This window comes from Strigops habroptila, chromosome 2 (genome assembly GCF_004027225.2).
Source record: "Strigops habroptila isolate Jane chromosome 2, bStrHab1.2.pri, whole genome shotgun sequence".
Taxonomy (NCBI): domain Eukaryota; kingdom Metazoa; phylum Chordata; class Aves; order Psittaciformes; family Psittacidae; genus Strigops; species Strigops habroptila.
Genome location: NC_044278.2, coordinates 109556529 through 109577346, shown reverse-complemented (window position 1 = coordinate 109577346; position 20818 = coordinate 109556529). Strand labels below are relative to the sequence as shown.

Here is a 20818-nt window from a genome sequence, read left to right as displayed (position 1 = left end):
AGGGCTTTCAGTGAGGTACATTTAATCCCATTTAATAGTGCTTTCCTACATGCAAGGCTTAACGCTGCTGGGAGCAGGCGACCTTGAATAAAGGCAGAAAACCTCAGATATGTAATTTGGAATAACTGGGCAGTTCATACTTGCAGAGCTACAATTTCAGGCTGTTTGTGGCCAGGGAAGTGACACCATCAATAGTTACCACAGCTGAACACTGTAGGTAGGTGCAGCATGTAAAAGACTGCCTAAATCTGTGAAATCATGGGTAAACCTAACTTGGCAGCCTTTAGTAACAGAATCTCATGGAGTATACTGTTTTGCTTGCTGGAATAGGTCGATCTGTGGGATACTGCACTGAGGGACAAGAAAAAGTCCTGGTTGAATATTGTTGACCAAAAAATAAAAAGGAAAGGAGAAAGAAAACTCAAGCGGTTCTGGGCAAGGATATGTTTAAGTTATGCCTCAGATACGGAGAGATGTCCTATTATGGTCCTGAGGCATCAGCCTGCTGATAACACTGGAGTTGCATGTTTAAAGATTAATTTCACTTCAGCTTGTAAAGCTGCCACATTCACTAAGACATTTTAAAAGCAGAGATACTCTTGCTAGTATTGCTCCTCTTTGGCTTATTTTAATTGCACCTTATTTCCTTTACCACAGCCCTTGTTCATTCTGCTGGGGTTTATTTTCTTAAACTGAACCCTGCTTACTGACATATGTGATAATTAACCTCAGTTGTGAAATGCTTCTCCCTAAGTACTTTCTTAACTTCTTTGTTTCTTTTTAAACTATCACTCATTAGAGACAATACTGTCATCTACTTTATCCACATTCAAAACCTGCCAGCAGATATTAATAAATTGCCTGGAAATAATAATACACAATAAAATTAAAATACTAGAACAAAAATTGAAAAACACAGCACCCTTCTTCCCAGACCTGTGGGCTCCCTGGTTTTATGGGTATAATGAAAGCTGTTCAGGGCAGCAGTAGGCTGCACTTTACATGGTTTAAGCCTAGAAGATGACTGTTAATAGCAATCAAATCAATTGAACCAGAACATGTCAAAAAGGCACCCTACTTTGAATTTCCCTAGGGAATACAGGGGAATTTCCCCTGTGCAACAGGGGAAAAGATGCACAAATTTTGCATAGAGATACACTAGATGCCGGCAGACAGATAACTACCTACCCAGGTAATCAGGGCTCAAAATCCCTTTTTTGCCTTGCAGATGTAACAAATAAGTGTAGAGGTCTTATCCTTAAAATCCAACAATCCCAACCAAATTATATTTTCAGAAAAAAAACGCTCAACTGCCATTTCCATTTCTGATTCTTTGAAATACTGAGGGTATGTTTACATTCCCAGAACACATGGTACAATTTTTTCAGTATGTAGGACAGTGTTTGTCTCTCTTCTCTGAGCTATCACCACTCTTCAGCTGTCTTTCACCTTTGAGACAAGCCCAGCAGTATAATAAAATTCCCCTTCCGACAGGAATATGCTGCTGGATTACTCCATGCTTAGCTCATTTCCATTATGAAAAGACCCATCTATGGCTGTTCCTTGGTTCCTGGGAATTAGCCAATATCCTATTTCATCTTTCACTCAACACCATTTTAACACAGCTCATATAACCTCCAGCAAGGAATCTTGTCAAAGGATTTTAGAAAACATAAAGGAGTATCACTTACCTGATGCAAAATTTTTAATTTACTTAAAAAGGACTTCCGAAAATTACAAGGCATGCTCTCTCATTTTCAAACTCTCCTGACCTTTGACAGATATACCACCTATTCCCAGGGATTCTCCGATTCCTCAAACCACAGAAACTTCAGTGTTTATATAACAAACTTTTACCAAATTAAAATACTATAGTTGTATATAGTGTATATAGCTGCCTTTCGACATTCTTTCCCTTTGAACAGTCCAGCAACAGAATGAAAGATGGCCATGGAAGCACAAGAACTGGAAATAACACAGGAGGAACACAAGCTGTATGTCCAGATGGACTTGCCACACAGAGCTTGGATTCACATTCTATTTCCAAAAGTGCCAAATTTTCATTCACACATTTCATAGCAAGCAGTGCTAAACCTGTACAAAGAGCAGGTTATCTTCTAGTGCTGCTGACCATTTTTAAAGTAATAACATGGATATTAAATCAAGCCTGGACAATCATTATTTTCTCTGCAGGGTAGAAAGGGGGAGAAAAAAAGTACCAAAATAATAATTCTTATAGCCACTCAAGAAACTATATTTGAAGATTGTTTAATTAAGCTGATAAAAAAATACACCCACTCTCTATGCCTTTTAAAGCATTCCGTTTTCTTTATTCCTTTTTTTTTTTTTCGTCTGAGCTGTCACAGATTACTGGTAATGCAGAGAAATCAGAACATGACGGGTCCCGAGCTGGATCTTCCTGATGCAAATTCCTGATTTCACCTACCACCAACATGAGCATACTTCATGCAACTGTAATTGATATAGAGATGAAGTAGGTATAAGAAGACTGAAAAGAATCACAAAAGACAACGTCTCTGCAAGCAAAAGGTGCTCTGAAATACTCCAGGCTGTAAACCAAATTTGAGAACTAAACCACTGCTGTCTGTCTCCAGCTCTGTTCTGCTTAGTAGGAGATTTGTCTCTGTATTACACTAAAAATCTGTCTCACAACACAAACACAACAAAATCTACCCAAAATCCATGTGAGTTTTGATCTTCCAGAAATAAACAAAAAAGTCAACTTATGCTTTGGCCGGTTTAAGTGAAAAAAATACCCACAACAAAAAAGGAAATAGACTGGGATGAAGTAAGGTAATTATGCTCACACAAGCTGTCATCGAACAGGGTTTCAAATATTTGGAAACCCTCTGTTAAGGGGAAGAGCACCACAGGTCAAGGCCACTCCACTCAGAGGACTCTGCTGAAGCAGAAGCCAGTGGCTGAGTGCTCCTTGCTGAGTGCTGAGCTTTGACTTTCACTGGTTCATTGGTACATTAGCTTCTGTATGCAGCAAAAAATCAGTGGATGCAAGATAGTCTCATATGTAAATAATAAAGTGGAATATCAACTAGGAGAGAATGAGAAAAAAAAAAAGTCCTGTCATTTAATCTAGGAGTTTGTGCAATGCTTCAACGCCACACTGATAAAGAATATTAAGCAAACATACTGGACAATTTTAGAAGGTACCTGATCGACCCATTCAACTGCTTGTTCAACTAGCTTGTTCAATTAGTCCAACTGTTCAAGACTCCAGAAGTCACTCTGAATTGTTTTTTCTGCAGTAAGCAGGGAAAGCGAACCATCCCAAAGTCTAAACTTTAGTTTATTATGCCAAAAATCAAAATCTCTTCACATACCACCTGCATGCTGCCCAAAGAAAAACTTTCTGTAGAGATGCCTGATATCTCTACATACAAGACAAGCAACAGAAAATGCTCAGAAAACCCAAGTGAAAGCATTCCACATTCCAGTACTCAAAACTGAAGGGAAAAAATGTATCAGATGAATTCATTTGTGGAAGCAGAAAAAGTAATTCAGATCTCCTAGAGCTTTGCTGAATTTAGCTGAAAGAAGCCAGTGGTTGGTATAACTGTTACCCTCTCCTCACCTTGCTGCAAATCTCATTGCAGCTTCAATCTAGAGTGGTACCTTTGGAAACACAGCGAGAACTACATTTCCTTATTCATATTTCATGTATATTGTATAAAATTTCCCACTCCCTTCTTTTTATGGAACCTAAATAAAGAACTCTTGTAAGCAAAGAATGGGCTTTTTCTTTTTTCTAAAAATACTTTAGATTTTACCTGTAAATAAGTAATAGTGATGTGAAGCATATGGGCCAAGTTCACTGTACAAAAAGTAGTTCAGCTATCATTAAAAAAAAAAAGTGATTCACTTACTTAAGATAAATTCATAGAGATTCATTTCAGGCTATCTTTAATTTCAGAATGGATGAATTTCTTACTGAAGCACCTTTTGTGTCCTCTTAAAGCTGTGCGATGCCTGGCACTAAAAGAAGTTAGTTAAAAATGTGGTGCATGAGCTCATTCTTTTTGAGTTCTGCATGCTTTTGGTTATTGTGTTTTCTATTTCTCAGATCAGAAGACCATAATGGAAAAGACTTGTGGGGAAAAAGACAGGCATTACAAGAAAGTCTGAGAAGAAACATGCAGAAGAGCATAGATTTCTACTATCCATTATGAGAAAGTTTACATAGAGAACTAAGAACAAATTAAAAATAAATTCAAGACTGAATAAAAGGAAATGATGAAATAAAGTAGAAATGGCAGGAAGGACAGATACAAACAGATTACTATGTTCCTTATGTTTTGTATGTAATTGCCCAGAATTACAGACGCAAAACGTAGGGACCTTGTTCTTAGGTCTTCATATACAAGTTGTACTATTTCTTCCCATTCTCTATTCATCTGTTTATACAGTGGTCTCTAACAATGAGTCTTAAAAACCTTTAGAAAATCAGGCCAGAAATTTTAATAGAATTTATTGTATTTCTTTTTAGTTTGTTCCATTTTTATATACAGGCCAGTAATAGCAAAAGTACGCTTATATGCTGTGTCAGCCTCATCTTTTCCAAGAAAATCAATGTCTTCCATTGCCATAGCAGGGAGAAAGTAAGTTTCATATGTTACATTCCATTTGTCTGCATCATCAACCGTAACAGTCTATTTATCATGGTCTAACTCTTCAGTGTTCCTTTGCTTAACTTTTCATGTATACCGTGCCTCTGTTGAAACTACTGTTTACTGCAATCGCTGGAAGAATCATGACAGCTTTAGAATAGCAATAATGAACTTGCTGAAAAGATGCTAAACTTACTGCAAATTGATTAGAGAAGAAAAACAATCCTAAGGCAGAGACCACGTATTTCCTTTCACTTCTGCTGCCTCCAAGGTATGGTTTTTCAAGTTTTTTACTAATTTCAACTAACAAAAAATGAGAAGCAAACACTAAGATAAAGCAGGGAAGGAAAAAAAATTTAAGTTAGTTAAATTGGAAATAAGTAATCAAAATAAATAATATCTAATATCAAACAACATAATTGAAACATCATCAACAGTATCAGTCTTCACTGGAGATTTTTTTCTTAGAGAAAAAGTAAAAACTGAATGAAGTCTTAGTCTTCTGAGTAGGACTTGCTGGACTGCCCCATGAAAAATTGGCTAAATGACCTAAAACAGTTGTGTTATCATTCCACAGCTGTATCAGGAAGCCTGATGACAAGAAGGAAAATAATGTAAGAAATCTGACTCATAAACATACTTCTCATGCTGGCACCTGGATTATTTAAGGCACTTAAAAAATGACAAGATGGCAGTCAGATGATCCAAAGGGGAAAAATGTTCTTTAAATAGGAGAGAGCATGAGAAAATTCAAGAAGAAGTTAACAACCAACCAGGACCTCAGGTCAGGAAATTACTCAAGAATACAGATTCAGTTTCCTGAAGCAGTGTATGATCTTGGATGTTTCTTTGCAAAACTAAAATCCATGGGTGTCAGAGATGGCCTGAATTTGGATCATACACACTCCAGGACACTGCACTGTCAGGCCTTTTCTGGCTGCATGTCCCCCTTCTCCTTTTGCATCATTAAATCAACTGTTTTCCACAACGAAAGAAAAAGAAGAAAAAAAGAAGAAAAACATGCTAGTCTACTCTGTTCAAACTCTATGATGTTCCTTGCTTTACTTGAAGAATTCTTGTGCCCTACAAAATATTTAATGGGATTTCCATGCCAGTGAAAGTACCCAGTTCAAACTTGTCACCTCTGCATATTCAGAGAGCAGGGAACCTTCACACTGTAGCACCAGACAGCTACAGAGACACAGAGAAAAATAAAATCATCTTTTGTATTCTCCATTCCCATAAGCACAGTAACTAGTGAGGTGGTCTAAGTGTGCTTCTCCAGAACAGTGAAAGATTTATGGATCTGATGATATGCATCTCTGAAATGCTACTCCCCAGCAGACACGATGCACAAGTTTGTACGTAGGAACCGTTGTGGATAAATGGACTGTGAGAAACAGCAAACAGCAACTCAAAACAGCAACTCAAATCCAAAACCAGACAACAAAGGAAAAACTTCCCACTGGTTTGGGATAGCACCAAAGGAACTTAATGGATGAAGCACCTTGTTTTCTAGGGGAACTTCTTTTTCTGTCCTGAAGTTCACTACTAAGGAAATGAAAGGTTTCAGTGACTGCAGGCATGGAGCAAAACCTGAATATTAACGTGGGATTCCCTGCAGGCCTATCCGTGCAAAGTTGCCAGTGTCTTAAGTACTTTGCTCAGCATGAAAAGGACACACTTTGATCCTGATCTTCAGGGTCACAAGCTAGTTGCCAAATTGCCATTTTTGGGCCTTAAAAAGAAAAATAAGTCTTGTGTTAGCATCTCATACTTGGTGTTAACAGCCCTGTGATGTAACAATCAATTTCTGTCTGCTTTTGCTTCTGGAAACACTATCATTGTGTTACCAGATCACTAAGCAACAGTATGCTTTTCCTCAGGGTTTAAAAAAGCAAAATTATTAGAAACTGAATAATAAATATCATAAAATAAATCTGGAGTAAAATGCAACCTCTTACATTTATGTGGCAGTAGGCATTACTATGTCTAGGGTGGTTTTATATTGAACACTATCAGAAGCTAAATAATGTTCCCAAATAGCCTGTTTTGCTAGGATTAAAGTATGCCCTAAACGCTTGGTAAAGAACTAATAAATGTCCTGTGTTTTGTGAAATATCACTGTTTATGTTCTATTTCCTGAGCTTCTGAAATTGCTTTTGTGATGGGCAGCCACAGCTCTTTGCATATCCCGTATCTGGTTATGATTGTGTACACCGAAACGCCTTTTGACACTATGCCCAAAAAAAACACACATCCATTTCAGGTGCACTGAATTCAATGACGTGACAGAAGTTCTTTGAAAATACTACACATAACTAAATAATACCCACTCGTTCTATGACAAAGGTTTTGCTGTTATTATTATTTACTAATGTAGCATCTAAAGCCTTCTAATTCTTACTTTGCTAGCTGCCTCACAGACACCCAGGAAGACTTAGAAGAACTTAGAGGGATCTTGATCTATGCCTCTATGAGCACCATCTGTCACAAAAACATTTTTTGAAAGATGACAAACTGGTAATCAAAACTACCCATCAACTATCACAGCTGTCACTGGGTTCTCTATATATGCCCCACCTTGATCCATTTTATGGCAAGAATGTATAAAAATACAGGCCTCCTATGATCATGATCGTAGGCTTCGAGAGGTTTCACAGAATGTTCTCTCATGATAATGTTTTATCATCTCAGTTTCCAAAGCAAGCAGTTCATGTTGTGGCTCAGCTCATAAAGGGACAAAATTCACACCACCTGCCCTATGCATGACATCTCCTGCTGGGACGACCTGCCTGGCCAAGATCTCCTGCAGTGGCATTTACCCAGGACCTGCGATGCACCAGGATGAGTCGGAGCAGGGGAGATATAATTCCCTTTCCAGATCTGAATTTCCTTTAATTACATACTTCTATTTTTATTATTTTGTAGGTGTCCTTAGTATTGTCTAACTTCAGAGAGTAAAAACTGGTTGTGTAGGTGCATTCATATGTGAGCACCTGCCAATGCAACACAAGGGCAACCCCACAAGCACCTCTCTGCTTCAACTTCTCTGATATTCTCTTGTCAAGCTGTTCATTAGAGGGCATTATAGGATCCTTGCTAAAACTACCATACACACATTTTTTAGGCCATAGGAAATCTCTGTTCCACACATCTGAGCAGAATGCCGCAGGCACTTCCAAATACTCCCTAAAAGGACTCAGGACTATGACTCATTCACATTTCTACTCCTAATGAGATCTGGAGGGAGCTCTTCTGTCAAGCATGCTCTCTCCTGTTGTGCATAGTCTACATTATTACACTAGATCTTTCTGACTTAAGCTCCACAAGAAACCCACTAGTAAGAAACATAATGTATGTCAGTATGGTGTAGTTTTCTTAAAAAAAATTAAGCATTAGTCATTCAGCACTGTAGAAAACAATCTGATAGCTTGCAATGGAGTATACTCATGTTGACAACAGAACTGACTTGGAAAATGAGACAATGTCTAATCATATCCATTATGTGTGACACAATCAGATGGGATTGATTTGACTAAATATAGATGCACACAATGCAGACATCTGCAACTGAGCTCGGCACCCCAAACCTCCAACACTGCTGATGGACAGAAATAAGCCCTTCCCCAGCATGATTCACCACCCCAAGTAAACGTCTAAATCGAACTGCGCATCAGAAATGCCTGTTTATCACCACTGATTATAAAATGAGCTAAGCATGCCTGGTTGAGATGTAGATACCTGTATATACTTCACTAGTTATCTGAGAAGAGTAAGACTTTTTCATAACCTGACTCAGGTCTGCACTACTTGGTCCAAGAAAGGTACCACACCTATCCACAAACCTTACCTTGCCAACATCCTTAATTCATTCTGACTGTAAGAACATTGCCCCTGGAACCTGAAACATATTATCTTTTCAAACTGAGCCCCTCTATCTATAAAGCAGAATGCAGAGAATTACGCTTGAAGTCATATCAAAAATTATTAAAGCATGGATACGAGAGGTTTACACAAGAACCAATGCCCTCTCAAAACACAGTTTTCTGATATTCATGCTAAGCTCTTGCAAAAGGTCAAATAATGCTGTGAAAATTTCCCGGGCAGTTGCATTTGTACCATGTCAGCATAAGCTAGACAAAGCCAAACATCTCTTTGGATCTGATCCAAGTATTACTGACTTGTGTGGGAACTGGTCTGGACCTTTAATGGTCAAAAAGGGTCTGAAAAGTCCTGCGATGAGATGAAGTAATACTATCTATTTGGAAGAGATGAATCATTGCTAAAATAAGCAGCCATCTTTAGTTACCACACTGTATGGGAACATCAATGTTAACAAAAACCCAAAACACCCTACCAAAAAACCCCAAAATCCAACAGGAATAAAACTCTTACTCCATCGAAGACAACAGAAGCTTTGCTGCCCACTTTAATGAGGCTGGGATATCACTGTTTGACTTGGCAATGTCAAGAGTTACAACTCTTCAAAGACAAATGTATTCTGCTTTGCTGCACTATGTAAAACATAAGTCAATCTGTGTAAACTTGGAAAAACTGTGCCTATCACATTTTTGGTAGAGGTGTGCATGTGACTTTAACCCTATAATTAAGATATAAATTTTCACAGATGGGATCCCAGATAGAGAGGATGAGGCTCATTCATTTCTCTTGCTCTCAACTTGTCAACTTGTGGTTCATTCACACTTCTTGCTCTCATATGCCAGGCGCAGTGAGCTGTCGGATCACAGGGAAGGGTAATGAGCTGCTTCTGGTACATTCGGTCCTGAAGACAATGACAGGCTTCCTGCAATACAAGTTATTTCCCCATAAGATATAGACTCCTCCCTTTTAATGAAGGAAACAAGAATTGAAATAATTGTTTTATTGCTCAGAATGGGACACGTTATGTAAGGTCACAGAGTTACAGAATGGCAGGTGTTTTCTGCTGTGTGCTCCTTCATCCCAGCCCTGGCCCTGACCAGGCCATGGACCTGTCTGGAGCATGCTATGGCCATTTTCCAGCCAGCAGACTCATTTTTTTCTTTGGAAGCCTCAAGACATGGGAGGAAAATCTGAAGGAAATAATGAGTTCTCGGGTCTTGTTCTGATGTAAAGCTAGGGTATCAGTGGGACACACATCTGGGAACTGGGAAAAGCTCTAAGACTGTATCTGCACTAAAAAGTGAAGTGTGCTGGGGCCACTGAAGTGAACTGGCACTGAACAGCCCATGACCCTTTATTAAGCTCAGTTAGTTACCAAAACAGGGTGGCAGCATTCAGACTACCTAATGAGAATTTGCTATGGCCTGGGCTAACTCCTGAGCAGTGCGTGGGAATATTTGGGAGTGCTAGCTGACTTAGTGCAAAAACATACCAGGAACCATGCTAACAATTTAGCTTTACAGACAACTGAGTTCCGCTGCCTAGGAACGCTCTCTGCCATTTATTCATTTATTAGTACAGACATAGCCTAAGGACTCCAGTCACTAAGCAGAAACCCATTGTGTGAGATGCTGTTCAGACACATAAGAGAAAATCAGTACCTTTGTGCCCAACAAGTTTATGAGGAAGACAAAAATACAAATTTCATTTCAATTCTTAGTACTGACCGATGCTGTTTGCAGGTGTTTTGTGAAACTCCTGGGTACTCGCAAAAAGTTGAAAAAGGCACATTTGGTCCTGAAAAAAAAATAAAATTTGGAGAGAGCAGATGCCCAAGAATAACCCTAATAAAGCTCCTGTGTTTCCAAAACAAATAATAAACCTTGCATATTCCAGGAAACATGGCTAGCTGAATGGCAAGATTCCCTGTCCCTCATATATTTCCAAGGACAAGCAATGAAACAAAATAAAGAGGAGGAAAGAATGCCATGCAGTTATTGATGGATTTGAGAGGAATGGATGATTTTCCTAAAGCAAAAATTCCTTTCTACAAGAAAACACACTGCCTTTTTTTCCCAGTCTTCCTTAATTCCTTTTTAATCAACTCAGATTTACACCTATTAGAAAAAAAAACAGCCATCTGGTTTTTCTTCTGGACATATTGTTTGCAATGTAAAAATGTAAATATTATTTTAAAATTAAAAGATAGCTGTATCCTAATAAAAGAAGGGAGGGATCTGCTCTAATGGCTATGTGAAACTTGTAGATTCTGTAAATGGAGAGAGTTTGAAGAATGAAAAATTAAAACAATCTAATGAACCTTAAACTTCAACCAACAATGATCGCTCTAAGACTATAATTGTTACATGATATGTTAAGATATTTTCTAGAAAATGAAACAAAGTGAGGAAAATCCACCCAAAAAGAATGGCACAGCAATTTCACCAAAACTGTTGGGATCCTTTGGGTATTTTCAATCCTGCTATGTAGGTAATTTGCAATCTTTCACCTGTTCATGAAGGTAAGCACTAAGCTGCGTGGAAAATAGAGCAGTAAGAAGAAACAAAGGCTTTGAAAATGTTATTAAATGTGAAATCAAAATAAAATTGCAAGGAAATTAATGTTTTGGTGGAAGAAAAAGATTGTAATCAATGTTATTGGTAAGTGACAGTTCAGTGGCTTAATTATAGTTAAGGTAGTGGTAGAAAAATAGATCATACACCAGTAGTCACTGGAGATTCTCTTTTTATGTCATGTAGTAGAAACAGCCACATTGAAGTTCCTGGACACAAACATTACTGGACATCAAAAGTGAGACTCTGGCATTTGTATAATCTTTTCCTGCAGGTGAGTATTCATTCTCCTGACTTTCTAAGCTGGCCTGATGTGAACCTCCATCAACTGCAAAGCTGAGTAACCACAGCTAACCCAAAGTTCAATGCCTTCAGGAGGAGCTCGTAACTCAAAAGCTGCACCATACCAATGGCATTTACAAGCTAAGAGCAAGTTCAGGCCAAGCTGGCACCTGTGTCTGTATATGTATCCACGCAGAGGCTCTCTGTGGGAACTGTAAGCCATCTATACTATGCATAGGAAATATTTTCTGGACAGCCAAAAGCATTATGTGCATATATGTTGATAGTACCTGCGAAACTAAAATGGGAATGCCAAGTAATTTCTTATGAATACAGAGCAAGAGGCTACAAATAATTTAGAAGCTAGATTCTTGAAGTTCCAAGAAGTATCGTATTTTTAGTTAGTCAAGGATCTTTCCCACATTGTTAATAGCAGAGTGGATTTGAATTGATTATACAGAAGTATAAGTCCTTGTATTCCGCCACCACAAAATCTCAGCGGTGCTATGTAATCCTCAGGGAATGGTTTGGAGAAAGGTTCAAGAAACCTGCCTTCACTTTTCAGATGTGAATTCGCTTGAGGAGGAAAAGATTCTTAACTTTATCATTGCCTCATTCTCACACTTTATTGCAGTGTTGCTTGTTCTTAGGTTACCATGAAACATTGGAGGTACTCATATAAAAGACGTTGTTTATTTGAAAAGATGAATTTTGAACAACTTTCTGCTTGAAGTTCTTTATACTTATGTGCTGAAACTAGAGTCCTTGGATAGCCAATCACAAATGCTTATGAAATTGTAAACTATAAAAAAAGTCAACCAACTTTTGAAAACTGCAGTAGGAAATTAAAGAAAACTTCTCAAGTGGGATTGTAGTATTTCATAAAGCGTTAGAAAATCTCTTCTGTGAGGTTTGAAAGGGGGCATTAGGTGTCTTCTTATGTTGGATGTAATAGAGCAGTGATAGAACATGAGGGACTTTTCAAGACTCCCCATTATTCATCCACCAAGTTTTTCTGTCTTCCAGGATCAACTAAAATCTAGACTGACGAGACTTGTTTCTGTCACTATATGCATACTTTAGCTACGACCTGTCTTGACATCCTTTTTCAGAATATTTTCTGGTTTACCTGCTTTTAACAAGGGGAATGTCCATACCACGCACAACAGTAAGAAGATAATCTGTGTTTAAGAAGCAAAAATTTTCCTAAGAAACTTTTACAGAGCACAAAGAGAAACATTTATGAACCTCACATGTATCTTGACCTGTAGATGATACTTCTTTCAGTCTGTTTTCAGGCTACTTAAATCTTGAGGAAATCTCATTCCATGATCCTTTGCACAGAAGAATTTTCATTTTCTGCAAACCAGTACTTCTACATAGTTAACACAGTCAACCTCCCATTAGCAGCACTTTGGGAATATGAAGATAATGAAAAAACTGTGACAATCTGCACAGTGGGATTGTACTGCAGAGACACATAGATTGCACTGCACAAAGCCAGCCTAGAGCTACCATGCTGGCAAGAAACAGAAGTTACAGAGTCCACAGGACTTCTGCAATGATCCAGCACTCTGGGATGAAGACCTTAGGCCCACTGTAGGAGAGGATCAGGTTCGAGATCATCTTAAGAACCTGAACGTGCACAAGTCCATGGGACCTGATGAAATCCATCCGCGGGTCCTGAGGGAGCTGGCGAATGAAGTTGCTAAGCCACTGTCCATCATAGTTGAAAAATCATGGCAGTCAGGTGAAGTTCTTGATGACTGGAAGAAGGGTAGTATAACCCCCATTTTCAAGAAAGGGAAGGTGGAAGACCCGGGGAACTACAGACCAGTCAGTCTCACCTCTGTGCCTGGCAAAATCTTGGAGCAGATTCTCCTGGAAAGCATTCTGAGGCACATGAAAAACAATGAGGTGGTTGGTGACAGCCAACATGGCTGACAGGGGAAATCCTGCCTGACCAATTTGGTGGCCTTCTATGATGGAGCCATGGAACTGATGGACAGAGGCAGAGCAGTTGACGTCATCTACCTGGATTTGTGCAAAGCATTCGACACTGTCCCACATGACATCCTTGTCTCTAAATTGGAGAGACATCAATTTGATAGATGGACCACTCGGTGGATAAAAAACTGGCTCGATGGCCGCACGCAAAGAGTTGTGGTAAATGGCTCGATGTCCAGTTGGAAAACTGTAACGAGTGGTGTCCCTCAGGGATCAGTGTGGAGACCTGTCCTGTTCAACATCTTTGTCGGCAACATGGACAGCGGGATTGAGTGCGCCCTCAGCAAGTTTGCCGATGACACCAAGCTGTGTGGTTCGGTTGATACGCTGGAGGGAAGGGATGCCATTCAGAGGGACCTTGACACGCTTGTGAGGTGGGCTGATGCCAACCTTATGAAGTTTAACCAAGCCAAGTGCAAGGTCCTACACCTGGGTCGGGGCAATCCCAGGCATTGCTACAGGTTGGGCGGAGAAGAGATTCAGAGCAGCCCTGCCGAGAAGGACTTGGGGGTGTTGGTTGATGAGAAGCTTAACATGAGCCGGCAGTGTGAGCTCACAGCCCAGAAAGCCAACTGTATCCTGGGCTGCATCAAAAGAAGCGTGACCAGCAGGTCAAAGGAGGTGATCCTGCCCCTCTGCTCTCGAAAGACCTCACTTGAAGTAGTGCGTACAGTTCTGTGTCCTCAACAGAAAAAGGACATGGAGCGGTTGGAGCAAGTCCAGAGGAGGGCCACGAGGATGATAAGAGGGCTGGAGCACCTCCCGTATGAAGACAGGCTGAGAGAGTTGGGGCTGTTCAGCTTGGAGAAGAGAAGGCTGCGTGGAGACCTCACAGCAGCCTTCCAGTATCTGAAGGGGGCCTACAAGGATGCTGGGGAGGGACTCTTCCTTAGGGACTGTAGTGGTAGGGCAAGGGGTAATGGGTTCAAACTTAAACAGGGGAAGTTTAGATTAGATATAAGAAGGAAGTTCTTTACAGTGAGGGTGGTGAGGCACTGGAATGGGTTGCCCAGGGAAGTTGTGGATGCTACATCCCTGGAGGTGTTCAAGGCCAGGTTGGACAGAGTCTTGGGCCACATGGTTTAGTGCAAGGTGTCCCTGCCCACGGCAGGGGGGTTGGAACTAGATGATCTTAAGGTCCTTTCCAACCCTTACTGTTCTACGATTCTACAATTCTATGATTCTACGATACATGAGAAATGATTCACTCCAGCACTGGAGCAAACATGGGCCAGTAGATACATACAAAGCACGCAGTACCTAGCTACTGTCTCTCTGGCAGTGCTGGCTGGTGCCAAGACAGTCATTCCACAGGAGCCAGCTTTGATGGGTCCTGGCTCATGAGCTCCAGTGCGGTAGAAGCCATGGCAGAGTAAGATACCTCCATCCAGAATGAGGTGCCCATCACTGCAGAACTTCATCAATTAACAGATTTAAACTTCAGCACTACAAATGCAAGATCTTCCCAAGCAGTTTCAACAAACTTACAAAGCACCATATAGAGGGTACTGTTTAAGAAGTACCAAATAGAGGAGTTCATGGATGTAAAACATCCACTGGAGATACTGTGAACAGTGGGGGGGGAAAAAATCATAAATTCCTAGAACACTGTGAATAACTTTTCCATGAAACACTATCATATAATAAATTCATAGGTGTTCCTCAGGCCAATTTCTCTTTTTTTTACCATGACATATTTTGATTTTATTAGAAGGATTCAAGAACACGCTTACACTTCTATTGCACAAATATAAACACATTCCCTTTCAGTTTATTGTCAGAGATTATTTTTTTCAATGTTTACATTGTGGCTATTGTGGTTCCCTCCCAACCTGCATATTAAAGTTTCTTTCCTATAAAACCAAATGGAGACAGGGGGAGTGTGGGAAGATGGAGGTGGAGAACAGACACTGTGATCCTGGAAGCTTCCAGGGCGTGTTTTAGATGCAGGGCTTTTGAAGTGTGCACAGACCAGTTTAGAAAGAGTAAAAGTATCAGCTACTCCTTCAAGCTTTCCTTTCAGAATCAGCATGGAGCAAACTTAAGTCCAATGGAAAACTTTAGGAGCAAGGAAAACGAGTATAGTAACAGAGGTATGGAGAGACCAGACAGACCATTTGTCTTTCACCAGCAACAAACTCTCTCTTTACAACCTTTCTAGGGCAGGACTGACCTAAAGAAAGTCTGATTTCACAGGACAAAGATATGTGTTCTTTTCATTGGCACTAGCTGGTACAGCAAATTTCACAATTTTAGTCAACTGCTTGCATGGCAGGCTGTGAGACTAACCCTCAGCTACATCTGCACCAGTAAAAATGAATGTTTCAGGTCACTAAGGTCAGTTGCTATCTAGTAGCCCACAACTACAACCACAGTGCTCAGTTCCAGTAAACTCTCTTACTGTTGAAAACAGAGTGGCTGCATGAAAACCAATAACTGGGAACAGTTCCAGCAACACTCTTAATTCCCAAACTGTGAAGAGAATTGTTTGGGAGACTGGATGACTTAGGCAAAAAGCACACCAGAGAACTTTTCAACTTGTCACTCGCAAATAAAGAACTGGTTAAAGATATGAAAGTCAACAACAGCCTTGTCTGCTGTTGACTGTGGGGTTGTGCAGTTCAAACCCTGAAAGAAGGCAGCAAGACAAAGAGTAGAATTAGAGCCTTAGACATCAGGAGAGCAAATGTGAGCTCAGAGACCTGCTTGGTAGCATCCTGTAGGAGGGCAAGTAAGTTAAGGAGAACTTGTTGATCTTCAGGTCACCCTCTTCAAAGCATGAAGACAGTCCTTTGTGCTGTACCAAACAAGTCAAAAAATCATGGTACAAGGCCACCATGAATGAACAAAAAGTCCTGGTTGATTACAGGTACAAAAAGGCAGCATAGAGATAGTGGAAGAAGGAGCAAGCTATTTGAGTGCAATACAAAGATATTGCCTAACCACACAGGGATGGAGTTAGGTAAACCAAAGTTCAGGTAAAAAAATAGCAAAGGATGTGAAAAACAACCAGAAATCTTTTACAGATACAACAGTGAAAAAGGAAGGCTAAAGAGAACATGGGCTCATTCATTAACGGGGCAGTGAACCTAGTGGCATGAGTAAGTTTGAGGTACTCACTGTTTTCTTCATCTCAGTCATTAACCCTCAGATCCCCAAGCCAACTACCAGATTCTGGAGACTGAAGCATCATCCACCTTTAAAGAAGATTAAGTTGGGCCAATTGGATATACGTAACTGCAATAAATCTCATCAGCCACATTCAAAGCTATTGAGGAAGCTTGTCAATACCATTGCAAGATTGCCTTCTACTATGTTTGAAAGGTTTTGGCTATCAGGAAAGGCTCCTGATTCTTGATGAGCAGACAAGGGCAAATGTCGCATCTATTTTCAAAGCAGGGCTTCCCCACAAATAGGATTTGCAGAACTGTAGGCAAATCAGCCCAGTCTCACTTCTTCAGGAAGGCTATGTGGCAAATACTCACTGAAGACATTGCCAGGACATGAAGGATAACAAGGTGGCTGGGAACAGCCATCATCAATTTACTAAAGGGTAAATTATACATGACCAACTTGATTGATTGTCTTCCGAGACTGCATTGCACTGCCATAGACCAAAGGCTGCCACTTGCCTTGATTTTAGCAAGGCCTTCAAATGATCCCATGGTGGGATAGCCAAACTGGCAGGATATGGTTCGGAGAGGAACATGATAACATGAGCAGAAAAATGCCAGGCTGTTTGGACTCAAAAGGTAGTGATAAGCAGTATAAAGTCCAACTGCAGCTGGTTAACACTGCATCTTCCAGGAATGATCCTACTGCAAATAGTGTTTAATGCGTGACATGGATGATGAGACAGAGCTCACCTTTAGCAAGATGGTGGGAATGTTTGATACATTGGAGGGTAGGGCTGCTATTCAGAGGGTAGCCTAGAGAAATGGGCCGAATGGAACATCATAGCCTTCAACATCATAGCCTTCATTTTTCACCATTGTGTCTGTAAAATCAACAAAGGCAATTGTAAATCCTATGCCTGGGATGGATTAAACTCAATGCAACAAGCTGGAGGACAAGTGGAAAGAAAGCAGCTTTCCAGGAGAGACCTGAATCTAAGAGATTTGCAAATAATTGAATAGGGACCCAATCATCACCAGCAAACATGTGGCAATAAATTGTTAGAAGTCAAGAAAAAAAGCTCTTCAGAAAAGACTGAAGGAACTGTGTTGTTTATGCTCAATCTGGAAATGCTTCCACTCAGGCAGGTAATGCTTCAAAGAGGAAAGGAATAACTATTCCTTTGGACTAAGCAAGGAGTTACATCAAGAAAAAACTGTAAAAGTTAAAGATTTGGAAACCAGAACTCAACACTATTGCCTTCCACTAAACCAATTTCTTCAATTACAACAATCTTTTCCAACTTCACAAATAATTTCCTACATTATATGAAATGCTTTACTGAGTTCTCATAAATTAACTCTTCTTCTTCCTAGTCACTAGCCTGCAATGCATTTTATTTCATTTTGTCTAATTATTCTTTCCTTCACTTTTTTTTCTAGAACTTGGTGTACTGTTCTTAAAACAGGGTTAGTACATCTACCATTCACCAGTCATGAAATATTACCCCCATTTGATAGGTCTATTAAAAACTGAAATGGCAAAAGAAAGATTGCCTTTAGAAACTGAAAGCTTCTGTTACCCTTGGAAAAAATGACTGTAATATTACCCTATTCCTTTTATAACATGTTTTTAATCAACTCCACCAACATGAACTTTCATTTTCAGAGACTGTCTTATAATTCTTCTGAGCTTCTGAATTAAATGTAGCTTACTTTTTATTGATCATATTTCATAAATTCATTTCAATCAACTATCTCATTTTTGTTTACAAAACAGTTGAAGAGCAACAGGAAATTAATTTTATGCATTTCAGAGCGAATTGCTTGAGTCAGGAAAATGAGAACCTCATAAATAAATGGAAAGGGAAATAGTTTTAATACAAGAAGGAAGTATAATGGCAAATAAAAAAAAAATAGTGGATTACAGTAGGATATATTTCAAGAAACAGTAAATAAATCTTGAAAAATCTCTGAAAGGGAAATGCATGTTTTTCTGTCATGAAAGATAAAAAAGTTAACAGCTGATCTTGACCAAACCATGCGCCTTTTTGGATACATGAGGAAAATACTGGAAACAAAAGTGGCAGCTTCCTAAGAAATAATAAAACGACAGAAAGAGAATATAGAAGCAGAAAGCATAGAGGCAGGAAATGAAATTCAAACAGCTTGAAGGTGCCTGAAGAATAGTCAGAGATTATTCCAAGAACACATTAATAGGAAGCAAGGAACCAGGACAAGTCTTGGTCCAGTGCTTCACCACAAGGGGAGCTACAGTGGATGCATCTAAGAATCCCAAAGCAGTTAATGTACTGCTGGCATCAGTCTTCACTGACCTTTTATTTTAAAAAAAGATAATACAGGGACAAAGGGATCCTATCACAATTAGTAGTATTTAAAAAGAGAAAAGACTAAATTAGCAGAGATTCACAATCAAAATGCAAAAATATAGTCAAAAAAAGGCTATGAAGAGTTCATTTTGGAACAGACATTGCTCAATATGTCTCCTCTTAACTGACACAATGGAGTAAAAAATGGCAGAGCTGAGCCTCTCATAGGTCATGTTCTACTTGTTCCAAGATGAAAAAGCTTCTGATTTGGGTGCTCTACATGACCCTTTGACATTTCAGTACTCATATGAAAATAGCCTTTCTATTGTGAAGCAGGAAGAAATCTACAGAAGTTCAGATATTCCATTTAATTTGCCTGAAAGATTAATTTAAACACAATTCATATACATTTGAGTGTTACGCCACCATGGAGATATGCTGTGCTCTGCATTTCTATGCAGTTATTCAAATAACATACCCTTAGGAACACAACGTGGAAAGGGGCACATGAGCTTGGCCACACACTCACACCTAACTGGCAGAACCAGAAATCCCTGGGGTACACCTCACCGATTTTGCACTACTGTAGACATCTTAGAGTTGTACATTCAGGTTGATGTAAACAGTGCAGTAAAGATGACTATTTCTCTCTATTGATTATGAAGAGACCTTTGGGTAACTCGAGTGATCTAATTAATTATATCAATGATCAAGTATATTATGTACAACACAGTGCAAGCCTATTTTTTTTTTAAGGAAAGTGATGACAAAAGTCATGTCCAGTGATGCTGAAAGTTCGCATTAGAGCAGTGCTCTTTGAAGATAGCCATGACTGGTTTTATAACAATTTAGCTGTGCTAATTATTACTGTATTACCATTTAAACCATTATAGCTCTCTTGATATTTTCACCTGAGTATGTGTCACTCTTCCAAGAATTTTTTGGGAATCCTCAACATAGCACTTCAGCATCTTTGAGTAGTTCACCAAACGATGTAATTACCATTACCAGATACACTTGGCTGTCTTTCACCTTTGTTTAGAGTCAAGTTATTTGACAACTGTTGCACATTTGTCAAGTTTCATGCACTGTGTATGACATTCATACCTTGACCCAACTCTCAGGCTTCTCCCAGGCACTGGCCAAACAGGCCACTGACCTCTGTGGGGTCTCTGCCTCTTCCAATCCCAAAGTCCCCGAACCATCAATTGTATTTCCGATGCTTTCCAAGAAGCTTATTTAGAAATCTTGCACCTGACATCTTAAGACGGGAACAAACAAACCATTTCCCAAGTATTAATCTGGGCATATGTTGGGTCTGGGTCTTCCCAACGTAAGCAGAAGGATCAGAATCAGCCTTGTGAATGAGAAGTAGGACCTATTTTAATTGAAAGTTGCCCCAGTTTCTGTGCAATGTGCAGTAAACATTGCAAACTTTAAACAAACGCCAAATGTGGAAAGATACTTTCACACACCATCTAATTATTATTCCATTTAATTATTATTCCATTTCTAATTATTGTGTCAATTGAGATGATGCCTTCAGGCCCTAAACAAGAATTTTTTGTACATTTTAGAAAAAAGAAAACATAGATAATAATAGTCTCACTAAACTTGCCCTAGGATAAGAATGTCAAGAGTATCCATTTGCCCTGAGCTGAAACCCCCAAAATCAAAATTAGATCAACTCACAGTATAGAAATCATTAATGAAAATGCACAGCTTGCAAGTGTACTATATATCTTGAGATGTAACTTCAAAATAAAGAATGCTTCAGTGTTGTTCACACTTGAAGGTCACCATTAGCTTTCCTTGAAGTTATTACACTTGTAACTGAAGAAATATAGCTGAGTACTGAATTGCTGACATACTAGTACTTCTAATTTTCAGATTCAGGATAAAATCTGACAGAATGCACATAAAAAATTACTGCCATGATCATACACTGGCAACTTTATCAAACCTTGAAGCTCACTTTAGCAAAT

At 39.4% G+C, this 20818-nt stretch overlaps 1 protein-coding gene across 5 annotated transcripts in view; it reads right to left on the bottom strand.

Annotated features, from left to right (window-relative positions):
- TRPC6 (transient receptor potential cation channel subfamily C member 6) overlaps positions 1–20818 on the bottom strand; it is a 93389-nt gene that overhangs the window by 50162 nt on the left and 22409 nt on the right. Inside the window, exon 1 of one of the 5 annotated variants that reach the window (XM_030475694.1) lies at positions 9042–9098. The exons of the other annotated variants lie outside the window; for them this stretch is intronic. Within the exon in view, the coding sequence (XP_030331554.1) occupies positions 9042–9046 (5 nt within the window). The 5' untranslated portion in view covers positions 9047–9098. Of the gene's footprint in view, positions 1–9041; positions 9099–20818 lie in introns of those variants that run through there. 5 annotated transcript variants of the gene reach the window in all.